Below are 16,916 nucleotides of genomic sequence, written 5' to 3' on the forward strand. Positions count from 1 at the left end.
AACATTTAATGCCTTCAAGCATAGGTGTTACTACTTAATGGGGATGTTGTAGTGAGGATTCCTCTTTGGGCATGAATTCTCTTCCAACCAAAACTTTTGGTATACTCTTAAAAGTGATGATCTACAAAGGACCCAGTATTAAAACAACCATCTGTAAAAATATTAAATTTTAAGAACAGACTTCAGGATCAAGTAGCAAAAAGATTACTAAACTGCAATGAGAACATTGTCCTTCTGGAACACTAATATGCAGATGGAATATTCTTTTCCTAAATCTAGAGTCTCTAAACCACTGTTTTTGAAGATAACATATTCACAAAAATTCTTAAGACTTTATTTCTATTTACAATAGCACAGTATAACACATGCAAAACATGATTACTTTTTGATCAAAGTAAACCATTAGTATTGACTCCTTGCAAACAAATTCCATAGAAAAGTGCATCACTGTGTGAGAATTGTAGTGACATGTATAAGTGCTTTTTGTTTTTTCCCTTACAAAGGGGAAGTAGGGTGGGAAATACATTAATTGTCTACAAAAAAAGGGAAGGGAAGATTTACAACTATCAATTCTGTTGATATGGAAGGAAAAGGACAACCAAAAAAGTGAAAAGCCAATCCAAACACAAAAGGATCAATAAGATGGCTGAAATCAGAAAATGTACATTGAAGGGAAAACATTCCCTGTCTTTTTACATTATCTCCCTGTTCTCCCACTGCAGCTTTAGGGTAGGAGTTAAGCAGAACTATGTGGTAAGGTGGAGCTTGCCAAAAGGATTCCCAGCAAGAGTTCAATATTTATCTCAGGGACTGTTAACAGCATTTTGCCTAACCTCTTTTTTTTTTTTTTTTAAACTTTTAACATACTACTATGGAGATTTTTTTTTCCCCCTCTTCTTGGTTAAATATGTTTGCATTTTGATTAAAAATCATGATTTGATCCATGATTTTAAATTAAGTATTGTATATTTGGAAGCCTGGGAAGAAAAGATCAAATACATTTAAACTTCTGAGAAAAGAAGTTTGGCCTTTCCAGTTTAAGGGGTGTATCTGAGGTAATTAATCTCTGGCAGATAAATTTTGTAAAAACAGCTATTAGATATTTAAATAAGGATACCAACCTCTATTTGCTCTAAATTTCAGCCACAATTAACAAGCCCCTTCCAAGCTGGCTGATAGAGAGAAGCAATTCATTTCACGGCTGATAAAGTGGTCATATCCTCTTTCAAGTCTTCAAAAATAATTTTGTTGTCTCTTCTGAGATTACTTTTCTGTTTAGAGTGCTTAGTTATTATCTTGCCCCCAGTGCTTTCTTCTTATCCCTGATTCTATTAAAAAGGACATTATAAATCCTTCCACTAGTTATCCTCTCTTAAACAAAAGTTTTCTCAGAGAGTAGTTTCAATATGCCAAGTATCTGGTCACTTCCAAGTTGTGAAAATCCAAACTTTTCTTCATAAATTGTATACGAATCACTCATTTGTGGCTGAAGAATCCAAAATATAATGAAAAATACTGTTGCTTTCCAATAGCTATGGTTATGCTATATTAGTATTAAAATTTTCTTGTGTTGGACAAGAAATACAAGTTGCTCTCTCAGAGACTACACTATCTAAGGCTCTAATAAGGATGTCTGGCATGTGATCTGTTAACATTTTAGGGCCTATAAGAATTTTGCTGAATTCTGCTTCAGTGGCCCACTTTGCACTATATCTGGAAGTAGAACAGCAACAAGACCTAAAATTAAAAAACAAAAATAAGATCTCAACAAATTCAAACACAACTAAAGCTAACCTCAAAACAAAAACAAGTCTTAAGTACCTAGCTCTTGGTGAGGAGACAATATAGGAAAGCTGTGTATTTATTACAAAAAGAGCACATACTGGAAATATGCTAATCTGATATAATTTCCCAGTTATAACTACTTTGTTTTTCCCACCTGAAATAGACTGTATGGCTTAATGGTTAATGTTTTCATTAAGCTGTTTTCCATACTCACCTCCCTGAACTGTCATCCTCAACAAGGTGGATGATTCTTCCAGGAGGATACAGATGAGGATACCTAGTTGGGGATTCTCTAGGAGATTCATCGAAAATATTGTATGAAGGTGACCCATGTATCAACAGACTTTGCTCTCCCAGTAGAGGCTGAGTCAGGTCTACGTGGTTTCCCCCTTCCAACTCTGTTGGGAAGTTATCTGGATCCCCTCCAAATAGTTCATACCAACATCCACGCAACAGGATTTTATACTGCATTATAACCAAAAACGGAAAGATACTTTAATACTTAAGTCTTGCTATATGAAAACTCTTGAAGACTCTGGATCCTGCAAATTAATCATAACACATGGCTAAGTTATTTCATAAAGGGCAAAACATACAAGTGAACCAAAATTAATTCCATATTAATCATTTCAAGTTGTGATACTTCAGCCTTTTGAGAACTAATCATTCACCTAATTTGAGATCACAGCACTTTTCTTAGACATACTATTTTTAGCACCAGACCAAAAAAAAGTCAAGTAAATAACCTGGATATGAGGATAAACTACTAATAGCTGGAAAGAGTTTTGGTTTTTGATGTTATCTCATTCAACCATTCATTTTCTAGATGAGGATACTGAGGATAGTCAAATAAATATCAAAGAAAATTTTTGTAGTCCAATGATAGGAAGGATTTTTCAAGAGCATTAGAGAAATCTTTCAATTATTTATTTATACACACACACATACGTATATGTGTATGTGCAATTACATTTGTTGGGGTAGGAGGGAGGAAGATTTAAAAGTACCAAATTACCTTAGGCTTATTACAATGAGCTATCACTCTCAGTATTCTTCTCTTTAAATCTTCCAAGTTGGTCACACTTAACCTGTTAGGTGAAGAATATTAGAATAATTAGAATTCTGGAACTGGCTCTATAAAAACCTGGTTTCAAAGGTATCCATGGATTATAAATCAGTCAATAGTCTTACCTTGGAATAACATCCTTCCCAAGAACAAGTGATACAACAAAGCTTTTGGAATATTCAGAAAGGGATTTGCTTAAGAAATAAATACATAAACAAAGTTAGTTGAATTCTAAATAGCATATCTTACCTAAGATTTCAATTTCCATAAAAACTAGAGAAGATGAAGGTAAGAAATACTATAGCCTGGATGATGGAGTGGTTATATTTCAATAAAGCAAGATAAAAGATAGAACAATGTTGAACTACTAAAAGTAAATTTAAAATCTCTTCTAAGGGTTTCTTCCAACTTAACCATTTTAGTTAGTGTTTTCATCTATAAATTTATGAATTAATTATACTTCCTAAATTATCTTCCAATAACATGTATTGCCCAATGTGATATACTACTTGGCAACAATAACTAAAAAGAATTTCTTCACTAAACATCTACCAGAATAATTAAAAACTCAGTATAGAACTTAATTATTTAAGAGAAGATATTTGCAATTATTTACATCTTCCTTTACAAAATGATTATTTAACTCATCCTAATTGTATCAGTTATTAAAAAATAATTATATGGTCAAATCTGAAGTCTATTTGAAGTCTCTCACTGCCCCACTAAATTCTTCTTTTTTTTAATCTGACTGTCATCCCGGAAGGCCAAGGATAAAAAAAGCCACCTTAGTATGATTACAGCAACTAGTCTATTTCTACATTTAAGAAACCAGGTAATTACCTTAGAAGTCCCCTGGGGGGAGAAAAGGCATAACACTTGACTTCTGGATAGGAATTTTTGAGCATGATGGCTAATAAAGAAGCTGCTCCTGCCCCCAAACTGTGACCTACTAAAACAAGCTGGTATTCCTACACACATACACACACACACACCAAAAAAAAAAAAAAGAAAAAGAAAGAGAAAGAAAACCAAGCTGAATCTAAGTGAAAAGGTAACACATACATTTTTACTATAATAAAACATTTATAATCAAAAAACTTAGTACTAAACAAAGAATTCAGTGAAATCTGGTTTTAGAAAAATAAATAAATAAACCTCACAGGTGCGATGCTAAATGCTTGATTCAAAATTCCATCGTTGATCAGTCTTTGGTAAACATATTTGGCAGCCTGAGAAATCCCCTAGAAGTCCAGAGAGGGAAGAAAAGGAGGAAGGAGCAAGATTCAGCTATGATTTAATTTTTAAAAACATGTTCTCAAATCCATTCCATAGCCAGCCTGTTAACCCTTTGTTCTCATCTTCTCAGTTTCTCCATATATATACTTATGAAAACAAACACAGGGAATGGAACTCTGAGGTAAATTGAAAACATACTCTTCTAAGTGAATCAATAGTTACATTAATTGCCTTTTGCACACTGGCAAGAAGGAAGGACCAGAACCAGTAGAAGAAGTTAGGAAACGGGAGATTAACTCTAAGTAAGGTCTTTATACTAAATCAGCACTCCAACAAAAGTGGGCTTATCACAAGAAGTGTTCAAATAGACTTTTAGAGGATGTTGTAATGGGAATTCCTACAAAGAATGTGAGGTTTTGGTGTTTTATTTTTGCTGAGTCAACTGGAGTTAAGTGACTTGCCCAGGGTCATACAATCAGGACATGTTAAGTATATGAAGCCACATTTGAATTCAGGTTCTCCTGACTTTGGGGCTGGTGCTCTATCCATTACACCAACTAGCTGCCCCAAATGTGAGGTTGTGGTAGATTTCTCCTTAAGTTCTTTTCATAGCTTTATAATTTTTTGCAAAAAATAGGAAACATAGGCACTACAAAAAAGGGAATCACCACTTAAGAACCAAGGCTATTGGACCTAAGGGCTGAGAATTTTCTAGTTGTCACTAGAAGTACAATGTCTACAGATGAGACCTATATATTCTTGAGCATCAACATTCAGTGAAAAAGAAAAAGCCTACACATTAAGAAAAATTTGTAGTCAAAATAATGTAGTTTGGTTGTAGCAAAGAATTGAAAAAAAAGTGGGTACCCATTCCCTATTTGATGGGATGAATAAATTATAGTGTATTACTGTAATGTAATATTTTTGTGGTGTTAAAAAAAAATGACAAAAGGGAGAGAATTCAAAAGAACCTGAAAAGACTTGTATAAGCTACTAGAGTGAAATGTACAGATCAGAGGAACAATTTATATGACGATAATAACTTAAAGGAAAAACAATGAAAATTTTAAGAACTCTGATCATTTCAATGTCCAATCAAAACTCCAAAAGGCTGATAATGAAGCATGGGTCTTACTATTTGACAAGGAAGTGTTAGAATGCAAGTACAGAGTAATTCATGCACTTTCTCAATCATGACTGAATGTATAGTTCTGTTTTGCTTGATTTTACTTATTTGTTAAAAGGAAGTCTTTTATTTTGAGAAAGGCGAGAGCTATAAAAAAATGGGTAGGATATCAAGAGTGATGAAAAAGAGAAAGAAAAGATAATCAATAAAACATTTTTTAAAAAATACACAGAAGAGGGGCAGCTAGGTAGTGTAGTAGATAGAACACTAGTCCTGAAGTCAAGAGGACCTAAGTTCAAATCTGGTCTCTGAAGGAATATTCCCTTTTCCTGAGTAAGTTCACTCTTGTCCTTTAGTTGACTTCTCAAGGAATGTATCATGTATGCGTTGGATGCTTATCTATATTGCAGGAACTAGCCCCTCCTGAAACTCAAGGACAGTACTTGGGAGAAATGGCTAGTCTTCCATATATGTCATTTATTAATTACAACTTTGCAGCCCCTCATGGTTATCTCCTTGATGAGCTAACATATCTGTATTCCTATGGTCAATAGTCAAGAAGTGGGCCGAAGCCCAAAGCCCCCTGGTCCATCCATAGTCCAAATCCTTGGCCCAAATCCTTGTCTGTAACCCCATAAAAGCCCCTGCTCTGAGATGGCTCATTGGAGTTTCATCCATGGAGAGGATGCTCTGCCTTGGAGCCGTTCCCAGTTTGGGACTCATAGGCTGAACACAGGACTCCCCCAGCCACAGTGAATCAGTCAGTGTTCCCCCAAATAGGTGATGTTTTCTCTCTCTTTTTCTTCTATCCTGACTATCATTAATAATTGTAGTGTGTTTAGTTATTACAAAAGATCTATTCTTTGCTGCTTTTAGTTATTATTATTAAAGTTCTTTTACATTTGGCTTCTAAAACACACATGTCATTTGTGATAGCTAATTCGAACTTTAAAATCTCACAACAGTCTCAGACACTTAGCACTTCCTAGCTGTGTGATCCTGGGCAAGTCACTTAACCCCAATTACCTCAGCCAAAAAAAGAAAAAAAGAAAAAATACACACATGACATCAGAAGGAACTTCAGATATGTATATGGACCAAGAAGCATGGGTAGCACTACTATAAAAAACTAAGTTTCACATACAATCCTCTTTTACTGTTTGTTTTTGTTTTTTTTTTTTAACATGAGGAAATAAGGTTTTGGCAATATTTATCAAGTTTGTAACAAAAAAAGGTAATGCCTTTAATTAAAGATCCAAATCACTAAGAAATTAAAAACAATTGAAATCAAAGCACCTCAAGGATCTGATATCCAAAGGAAGTTTCTTCGTTAGGTAGACAAGACTATTTTTGCATACATTTTAATAAATGTCTTTGCTTTAGTATGTGTAAGCTTGCTTTAAAATTTCTGTACATGTAAACATCCAGGAGATTTTGTTTATAGGTTTTCACAAATTTCAGGGCCAATAAATTCTCAAAAGGCTAGAGAAAAAGAAAAATGGACTTTTTCCGATTCAAAAACATCAATATGCTTTACTAGTTCAGAAAAACTATTTTGTTAGATTTAGAATATTGTTGATGCTAATTTAGGCATCAAGATATGGCACTTAACTTATAATTTTTCTTGACCATTCTTATTACCAATAATTTTATTCCCTTTTACAATTAAATTACATTTTAAAGGATCTGAAATCAAAGAAAAATTACTTATCCTTTTTTTTTCTTATGACCATAAATTAAGATTTCCAAAATAAGTAAAAAAGAAAACAAAAATTGGGTCAGATGAAGACTACTATAGTTTTTATACAAGTTTCATTTTATAATTCTGAACAACTGAGAAAGGTTCTATTTTCATCAAAATGCAAAACTTTTTCACTGACTGCTGTATTTCTTTAGTATCACACATTTCTTTGGCCATTAGAACACATCACCTAAGATGCTGCTCCTTTGTGTACATCTTCCACCCTGCCCAATTAAATTGATAAACTATAGGTAAGTGCCCATTCCCTTAGGAGGGGATTTGAATTTAGCCAAAACCCCTTGGGCTGGAGGCAAGTATTCTTGCATAAACTGACCTTTTGAGTATCTCTTTAATGGGAGAGATATGCCAGACCACAAATCACAATGCATATACCTTATGTGCAAAACAATCTTGCACCTCACATTCTAAATTCAGGCTTTCACTCTCAGCTGACAGATCAGTGAGGATGTCCTATAAAGAAAACACATTGAAAAGAGTATAACTCAGATTTTCTGTGACAGTCAGGTTTATATTGAGTTGCCTGCATAAATAGCTCAATACTAAAGTAAAGAAGTCTAATAAAAAACCCCAATTTTTTATATAAGCATGTAAATGTAACATGTGTCTCTAAGTCAGGGAGGGCAAAATGTTGAGACCTTCTATGTCATCATTCATTAGAAAAATTTAGCACAAGCTATTTTAAAAATATTTTAAAAACCCCAACCTGTCAACAGAATATAGAAGTCAACCCCTACTATAGCGGACAGAAAAGATGTTTAAGACACTGCCCTTACCCCAAAGGACTTATGTCCTAGTTAGGGAGACTAGATGAATGTTCATCTATATTACTATTACTTCAGTTAAAATGCAACAATTTTCCACATAAGCATCTAATTAATTTTCTTGTTTTACTTCCCCCAATTTTTCCTGTATCCTCCACAACTTTTACACTTCCTACCCTCTGCAAGAGAAGAGTTTTATAAAAACACCATTGCCTTACCACATTTTATCATCCAGAATATTACTATTCACCTTCCATTCTCTGTCTCTCTCATTCCCAAACCCAACAAGTCAGGTTTATTACCTGAAGAGACATGGTTCCTCTAACAGCTACCACAATAGTTTCTTTCCTATGATCCAAAGCAACTAAAAAAGGAAGTTCAAACACCTAAGGATCAAAAAGAAGTAATAATAATTAACATTCAATTAAAAAACATTAATAGTTTAATAAGTAATCACTGAATACTTATATGGGAGGCACTCAGGGATACAAAAGATACTTGCTTCCAAAGAAGCTTACAGAGTCTACTGAAGGGGACAGAAGTGTACAAGGTAAAAGCACTGGGGACAATAGACTGGAGGAGCCAACAGGTGGAATTCATAAGAAAGTAATTCTCAGAGGTGAAAATGCAGAGTGGGAGGAGGAATGCATTCCATATATAAAACACTGCTTATGAAAATACACAAGTGAGAAATGGAATACTATATTTGGAGAACAGTAAGTTCTCTATTGTAGTATCTATTATGTAAGTAATCTATTATGGTTGGAACATATCAGATATAGAGAGCATGAATTAAGTTGGTGAACACATGAGAAGAGAGAAGGTAATAAAAACGAGATGTGGTTTAAAAAAATCAACAAGACTTGGTAACTGACTGTAAATGCAAATGGGTTGGTGAGGAAAGGGAAACGTCTTATACTACTCTGAGGTTACAAAACTGGGTGACTTATTCTTAAAATAAGTAAGAAAATTTGGAAGAGGAGAAGGTTTAGGAAAAAAGATAATGAGTTTTACTTGTCCAAAGAAATGTACAGTATGCAGCTGACAATGTGAGATTGGAGTTCAGGAGATCTAGATATATAAATCTGAGAGTCACATGGGAAGATGATACTTGATTCAATGGAATCAAATGAGCTACTGAGAAAGAATACAAATGAGAAGAGGAGAGGGCTCAGGAAAGACCTCTATGGGACACCCACACTAAGCAGACAAGAAACGAATGAAGAAAAACTAAGAAGGAACAATCAGAGAGAGAGAGACAAGGAGAATTAGAAAGCAGTGTTACAAAAATAAAAAGGTTTGATAGTGGCAAGAAACTGGAAATTGAGTGGATGCCCATCTACTGGAGAATGGCTGAATAAATTATGGTATATGAATTTTATGGAATATTATTGTTCTGTAAGAAATGATCAGGAGGATGGTTTCAGAAAGACCTGGAGAGACTTACATGCACTGATGCTAAGTGAAATGAGCAGAACCAGGAGATCACTGTACATGGCAACAACAAGCTTATATGAGGATCAATTCTGATGGATGTGGCTCTCTTCAACAATGAGATGATCCAGACCAATCCCAATGGTCTTGTAATCAAAAGAGCCATCTACATCCAGAGAGAGGACTGTGGGAACTGAGTGTGGTCCACAACATAGTAGTCTCGTTCTTGTTGTTGTTGTTTATTTGCATTTTATTTTCTTCATCATTTTCTTTTCTGATTTGATTTGATTTTTCTTGTACAGCAAGATAATTGTATAAATATGTATATTGGATTTAACATATATTTCTACCGTGTTTAATATACATTGGACTGATTCTTTTTGTACAGCAAAATAACAGTTTGGTCATGTATACTTATTGTGTATCTAATTTATATAACATCTACTGGTCATCCTGCCATGGGGCAAGAGGGGGGAGGGAAGGAGGGGAAAAATTGGAACAAGAGGTTTGGCAATTGTCAATGCTGTAAAGTTACCCATAAACATAACCTGTAAATAAAAGGCTATTTAAAAAAAAATACATATACATACATACATACATATACACACATATATATATACACACATACATTTATACACACACATACATAAAAAAACACACACATATATATACACACACATACATACACACACACACACACACACACACACACACACACACATATAGGACTATTTGCCATCTAGGGGAGGGGGGGGGGGACAGGAACACAAAGTTTTGCAAGGGCTAATGTTGCAGAATTATCTATGCATTTGTTTTGAAAAATAAAAAGCTTTGCATATACACACACACATACACAAGATTTAACATATATTTTAACATATTTAACATGTACTGGGCTACCTGCCATCCAGGAGAGGGATTGGGGGGAAGGAGGGGAAAATTTGGAACAGAAGGTTTTGCAAGGGTCAATGTTGAAAAATTACCCATGTGTATGTTTTGTAAATAAAAAGCTAATAAAATCAATCAATCAAACAATAGCTTTAACAACAACAACAAAAAACAATTAAATACATAAAAGTAAAAAGGTGAAAACAACATCCAAGAAAAGGAAATAGCCAATGTCAAAAAACTACAGAAGAATCAAGATAAAAACTGAGAATATATCAATGGATTTAGAAAACATTAGTGAGCTTTGAAAGAATTTTCAGGGGAATTGGGAGCTACTTCATAAGAATCAGAGCATCATACATTTAGAAGTGAAAAGAGCCCCAGGAAATCATCTGTTCCAGAGGTGGGAAAACATCTGGACTATGGACTGAATAAGGCCTAAGAAATCACCTGGTCTGGCCCTACCAATGTAACTACAGAAGACAACAACCTCTTTCTGCTGAGTTCTTTAAGATCATAAATTTGTATGGCCCCTCAATTATGTTACAAATATCTCAAAGAATCTTAGCAGAAAAAAGTTTCCCTTTCCCGAACTAGTCCAATCACTTCACTTTAAGATGAGGAAATAAGATTAGAGTTGTTAAATGACTTAGCCATGGAGTTGGAAGAATGGGATGAAAGGATATGGAGGCAATGAATATAGATGATGCTTTCCAGGAGTTTGCCAATGAAAAGGAGTTTTAGGATTGGATATTCACAGGACAGCAGGGCCAAGTAAAAATTTTTAAAGAATAGGGTTGATGAGTTATTTGTATATTTGATGTCTTCTTACATTTCATCTTATTTGAAACTTTACAGAAAACTTAGCACCAGGTTTTGCTAGCTTACCTTATCATGAAAGCTGATATGAATGAAATCCCTGTACTGAAGCCCAGTTGTGTGCAGGATGGATCCAAAATGACAATTCAGATGATCACCTCCAATAAATTCATATTCTGCTGTTCTGTTTCTGCAACTAATAAAATATGTTAAAAATAAAGTTATTAAAGCAATCTGAGTTACAAATTAAGAAAATAATTCTTTATTGCCAGTGCCTAAGAAAGCAAAAAAGGAACTGGAATTTACAGTTTTCAAAAGTTTAGCTAACATGTATGAGCTTTTAGAAAATGAAAGCAATTATTATTTAAGAACAAAAGGTTTTATAAAAATGAGAACATAAAGATGCTCTTAAAAAGGAGACAATTTGAAGCCCAATTTTAATTCCCTAATAGCAGAAAAGCAGAACTAGTGATTTTTCACTTAAGTAGGGACCATACAAAATCTTCATTTTTGCCAGCTATCAAAATCCCCAGAACTGGCCCACAAGAAAAGCCCAAGATTTTCCAAATTATGGCAGAAAGTTTGAGGATGTTTTAGATTCCATGAACAGAGGTGGCTTTTCCATTTAAGATGATTTGGAAATGCATTCATCTGTATTAATACTGATAGGCAACAAGTTTTGTTTAGTATTTCAATGTTTTAAAATCTATGATAGTTTTTTGTATTGGTGCATAGTTTCTTACATTGTGAATTTAGAAAATACTGTACAGAAATGCTGTTGATACTTGAAATGCACCAGGTGATATATTTGTATCATTAGAAACTTAGTCCCTAAACAACTTTGTTTTGTTCCAAATGCTGTGATTTTTATAAATGAGCTATTATTGGATATTTTTGCTGGTAGAAGGGATGGTGGTGAAAAAAGATACCTTAAAAAAGGACATATAGTATCTTCATAGCTAGCTGTATCTGGGAAGTAGAAATTAACTACTCAGAACATGTTAACCAGAACAGGTAAATGGCCCAGCGAATAGAGGACTGGCTTTGGAGTCAGGAGGAACTGAATTCAAATTTGACCTCAGACGTTTATTAGTGGGTAAGTCACTTAACCCTGTTTGCCTCAGTTTCCTCATCTGTAAAATATGCTGGATAAGGAAATGGCAATCAACTTTAGTATCTCTGCCAAGAAAATCCAAATGGGATCACACAGCAATGAACACAACTGAAACAACTCAACAACAGCAAAAATATGCTAACTTACCAATCACCACCAATCTTGCAGAAACCGGTAAGTGGATTTGTATAAATATAGAGAGGCCACCCATAAGCAGCTGCTGCAAACTGCACATAATGGTGACAATTTTCCAATTCTGTATCCAAATCAGATTCCTAGAGGGGGAAAAAAAATTCTTATTTAGTTGAGTCAAATAAGGAAAATGCTAACACACAAAAGACCTAGAATTGACGTAAAACTCCTACAGTTTCATTTTTACAGTTTTATGACAAGTTCTAATTAAAAATACATAAAGGATATGAACAGATAAAATGGCCCTCAAATAAAGATTGAGGCTAATACTTTTTCCCTCCCTCCCTCCCCTCATTCTTCTTTTTAGTTAAAAATATTGTTATGTGAGATGGATCCCCAGGAGGGGAAAGAAAAGGATAAATTGAGGTGATGTAAAAAATAAAATATAACAATAAAAATTTATTTTAAAAGAGACAGTACAGCTTCCTAGCTCTTTTGCTATATTTACATCAAGACTAAAGGAGAAGAAAGAGACAAACTTGAGGAACTCCTAGTAGAGTCTGATGATAACAAAGATAGTGAAATCATTAATGTTTCAGAAAGGGGGAGGGAAGGGAGCTAGGTGGCACAATGGTTAGAGCACCAGACCTGAAGTCAGTCAGGAGGACCTGGGTTCAAACTTGGCCTCAGATTCCTAACTGTGTGATCCTGGGCAAGTCACTTAACTCCAATTGTCTCAAGGGAAAAAAAAAGGGAAGAACTGGATATGAGTTTAACAAACAAGTAATAATAATAACAATGATGATCATTGTAGCTATAATTTATATAGCACTTTGTATGCTCCAGGCACTGTTGCTAAACATTATATAATATACAATTGTTATCTCATTTAGTTCACATAATAACATTGGGAGGTAAATCTGGACCTAGTAATAACTCTATTCACTTCATCACCTAGCTGGCTCCAATATTAAGACTGGTACACTATATTAACTTGTTCATGCCAAAACTATTCAACACTATCAAAAAATATTTTCTAAGAGAAGATCCTTCGTTGGAGCTTTGGGAGTTAACGTAATTGGTAGAATTCACTTTATAGAAATATGCATTATAGCTCACCACTTTGCCATTTATTATTTATTTCATAAACTAAAGAAGCAATATAAACTTTGCAGAGAGAAAGCAAGTATTTTATCATTTTTTTAGCATAATAACTCAAGTCACAGTCATATAATGATAAAATGAGAAAGAACCTTAGAAATCATCTGGTGTAACAACTCACCTTCAGTTCCCTCCCCCCCCCTTTTTTTTAAGCAAATTAGAAAACAAGTCAAACAACACATGGAAATAGAAATAGAATTAGAACCCCTGGTCCTCCTACCCTCAATGTCTTTTCTACTATACTACGTTCCCTTTAACTCAAATGGTACCAAATCATCTATAAGAAGTGGATTTATTTTAGAACACCACTAGTGAAAATTTCTCAATTATCATCTACTAAGGAAAAATAAGCAAAATGGATTAGAGGCACAAGAGCATACTTTTTTGCTTAGGAAGCTGGGGTATCCACACTACTTTTCCAGTTCTTATATCATGACTAAGACAGCTGAGAAAAGATGGAGAAGCATAATAGAACACCCCTCCAAGGAGGGATGACTTTAGACCATATGACAACAACTTTAACCTCCTCAAAAGTGCCAAATTTATTACAAAAGGCAAGGGAGGATGTTATCCTAAATAATTAAATTTACTTTTTGGAGACTGAAACGTAAGGTTGAGTTTGCATGACAAGAACAAGATAATGAACACAGACTGTGCAATTTTCTTTTTCAAAAGCAAAAAACCATTTCTATGAAGAAAAACTGCTATTATCCAGCAAGAAAAATATATCGGCACAAATAAACCAGTCATAGGTCAATGACATGTGTTTCATTAGAGACTTAAGCTGTCAGGAAGAAGTTTATTAAATGGGAATTAAAATGAGAAATTTCTCTGTTAGCTATCAAAATTGAAGAGATGGCTATTTCATCACATAAGTGTTCTTTAGACTTTCATTCATTACAATGAAATTACCTTCTGAATTCAGCGTGACCTGAAAACAGCATACTTCAAATTTTTATTAAAAAAAAAATTAAACTTCTAAACTACATATACATATAAATAAACATACATATATGTGAATATTCAAAATAACATCTTTCATTTACAAAATACATCCCATGTTTGTGGCAGGTCTCTTTGTAGTGGCCAGAAACTGGAAACTGAGTGGATGCCCATCAATTGGAGAATGGCTGAATAAATTGTGGTATATGAATGTTATGGAATATTATTGTTCTGTAAGAAATGACCGGCAGGATGATTTCAGAAAGGCCTGGAGAGACTTACATGAACTGATGCTGAGTGAAATGAACAGGACCAGGAGATTATTATATACTTCAACAACAATACTATATAATGATCAATTCTGATGGATATGGCCTTCTTCAACCATGAGATGAACCAAATAGAGCAGTAATGAACTGAACCCAGGGAAACAACTCTGGGAGATGACTATGAATCACTATGTGATTCAATATGTAGTGATTCATACATAGAATTCCCAATCCCTCTATTTTTGTCCGCCTGCATTTTTGATTTCCTTCACAGGCTAATTGTATACTATTTCAAAGTCCGACTCTTTTTATGCAGCAAAATAACTGTTTGGACATGTATACATATATTGTACTTAACTTATACTTTAACATATTTAACATGTATTGGCCAACCTGCCATCTGGGGGAGGGGATGGGGAGAAGGGGAAAAGTTGGAACAAAAGGACTTGCAACTGTCAATGCTGAAAAATTACCTATGCATATATCTTGTAAATAAAAAGCTATAATAATAAAAAATAAATTAAAAATACATTCCAATAAAAACACCACAAAAGATATTCTTTTGGTCTTCCACTTGAAATCATGCAGAAAAGTATTTCCTATTAAACTTTAGCAGATTTATAAGTCTATTCTACAAACCTATTTTGTCCAATGAGGACTTACCTGGGAGGCCACTAGAGAGTGACTCACAACTTCCTCAGGATCCTTTATTTTTTTATCCTGCTGTTGATGGAGAAGAGTCAGACCTGCAGCTATATCGCTAGGCACGAGATCAGTATCCTGCATATACAGAACAAAAATGTTTTGTACAAAAACTACAGAATAAATAGGCCATTAAAATTCACATGTAAATTACTATACAATTTAAAATTATATCTTCCTCTTTACATACAGTGAAAAATAAGAGAAAAAGCCAATCTTATAGAGTAAAAATACTTCCCCCCAAAAAAATCTAGAACATCTTTTTATGACTGGAAAGCACAGAAAAATCCTAATCTTTATTTTAATAACCAACTAATTTAACTATTTTTGTAGTCATCTTGTCAAATTTAGTCTATGTACAAACCCAGACAAGGTAAAAGAAGACTTCCTTTGAATAGACTCTAAGTAAATTTCTATAAAAATGAACTTTTTCTTACAGAGCTATATTAGAAAGCTTTTTTCTTTGTGAAGATCTTATCTGAGTCTGAGCTCTAAATATATTTCCATAGTAGACATGTTGTGCAAGAAAAATCATACCAAAAGGAACCATGTGAAAAAAAAGGCAAATTTTAAAAAGTGAAAATACTATGTATCAATCCACATTCAAATCTTCATAGTTCTTTCTTTCTACAAGAAATGATAAGCAGGGTGATTTCAGAAAAGCCTTGAAAGATTTACATGAACTGAAGCTAAGTGAAGTGAGTAGAGCCAAAGAACATACATAGCAACAATAAGATTATGTGATGATCAACTGTGATAGACTTGGCTCTTTTCAAGGCGAGAGGCAACTCTAATAGACTTGAAATGGAAAAGAGCCATCTGCACCCAGAGGGAACTATGGAGACTGAATGTGCATAAAAGCAAAGTGGTTTTCATTTTTGTTATTGCTGTTACTGTTTACATGTTACATTTTTTTTTCCTTTCACCTTTTGATCTGATTTTTTTTGCAAAGCATGACTGATAGGAAAATATGTTTAGAAGAATTGTATGTGTTTAACCTATATTGGATTATCTTCTATCTAGAGGAGGGGAGAAAGAAGGAGAAAAAATTGGAACATAAGATTTTGTTAGTAAATGTTGAAAACTATCTGCAGTTGCAGCCAAACAAGTAACACCATATGGTAGGATAAGAGAAATGGACTCCAAATTCTAGAGCAGAGGAGTATTCAAATTCAAATTCTTGCAGCCTAAATGTGAAATTTACTTCAAGGATACTATTTAAGAAAATAGTATTCCTTTCCTCACCTGATAAATGGTCAAAGATATGAACAAGCAGTTTGCAGAAGAAATCAAAGTTATCAACAGTCATGAAAAAATGCTCTAAATCACAATTTGAGAAATGTGAATTAAAATAACTATGAGGAAACTACCTCACATCTATAAGATTAGTTAAAACATGACAAAAATGGAAAAAGACAGATGATGAAGAGGGTTGTGGAAAACTATGGAGACCAATGCACTATGAGTATGAATCTGGGTTATGAACTAGTTCAGTCATTCTGGAGAATAATTTGGAATTCAGACCAAAGCTATGCATACCTTTTAACCCAGCAATCTACTACTAAGGCTACATCTCAGAGATCATAAAAAAGGGAAAAGGACCCACATGTATAAAAACATTTGAAGCAGCTCTTTTTGTGGTGGCAAGGAATTGAAAATTGAGGGGATGTCCATCAACTGGGGAATGGCCAAAATCATAGTAACATGAATGTAATGGAA

General features: G+C 34.0%; 1 protein-coding gene across 1 annotated transcript in view; it reads right to left on the reverse strand.

Annotated features, from left to right (window-relative positions):
* Positions 1 to 312: 312 nt before the first annotated feature.
* The window catches only part of DAGLB (diacylglycerol lipase beta), a 46,365-nt gene continuing 29,761 nt past the window's right edge, over positions 313 to 16,916 (reverse strand). Inside the window, exons 5-15 of the mRNA XM_052000983.1 lie at positions 15,159 to 15,275; positions 12,139 to 12,266; positions 10,947 to 11,073; positions 8,039 to 8,122; positions 7,348 to 7,425; positions 4,012 to 4,092; positions 3,692 to 3,819; positions 2,977 to 3,045; positions 2,801 to 2,873; positions 2,000 to 2,250; positions 313 to 1,737 (exon numbers count right to left, since the gene is read on the reverse strand). Coding sequence (XP_051856943.1) covers positions 1,539 to 1,737; positions 2,000 to 2,250; positions 2,801 to 2,873; positions 2,977 to 3,045; positions 3,692 to 3,819; positions 4,012 to 4,092; positions 7,348 to 7,425; positions 8,039 to 8,122; positions 10,947 to 11,073; positions 12,139 to 12,266; positions 15,159 to 15,275 — 1,335 coding nt within the window. The 3' untranslated portion in view covers positions 313 to 1,538. The remainder of the gene's footprint in view (positions 1,738 to 1,999; positions 2,251 to 2,800; positions 2,874 to 2,976; positions 3,046 to 3,691; positions 3,820 to 4,011; positions 4,093 to 7,347; positions 7,426 to 8,038; positions 8,123 to 10,946; positions 11,074 to 12,138; positions 12,267 to 15,158; positions 15,276 to 16,916) is intronic.

Source organism: Antechinus flavipes, chromosome 1 (assembly GCF_016432865.1).
Source record: "Antechinus flavipes isolate AdamAnt ecotype Samford, QLD, Australia chromosome 1, AdamAnt_v2, whole genome shotgun sequence".
In the NCBI taxonomy this organism is placed as follows: Eukaryota; Metazoa; Chordata; class Mammalia; order Dasyuromorphia; family Dasyuridae; genus Antechinus; species Antechinus flavipes.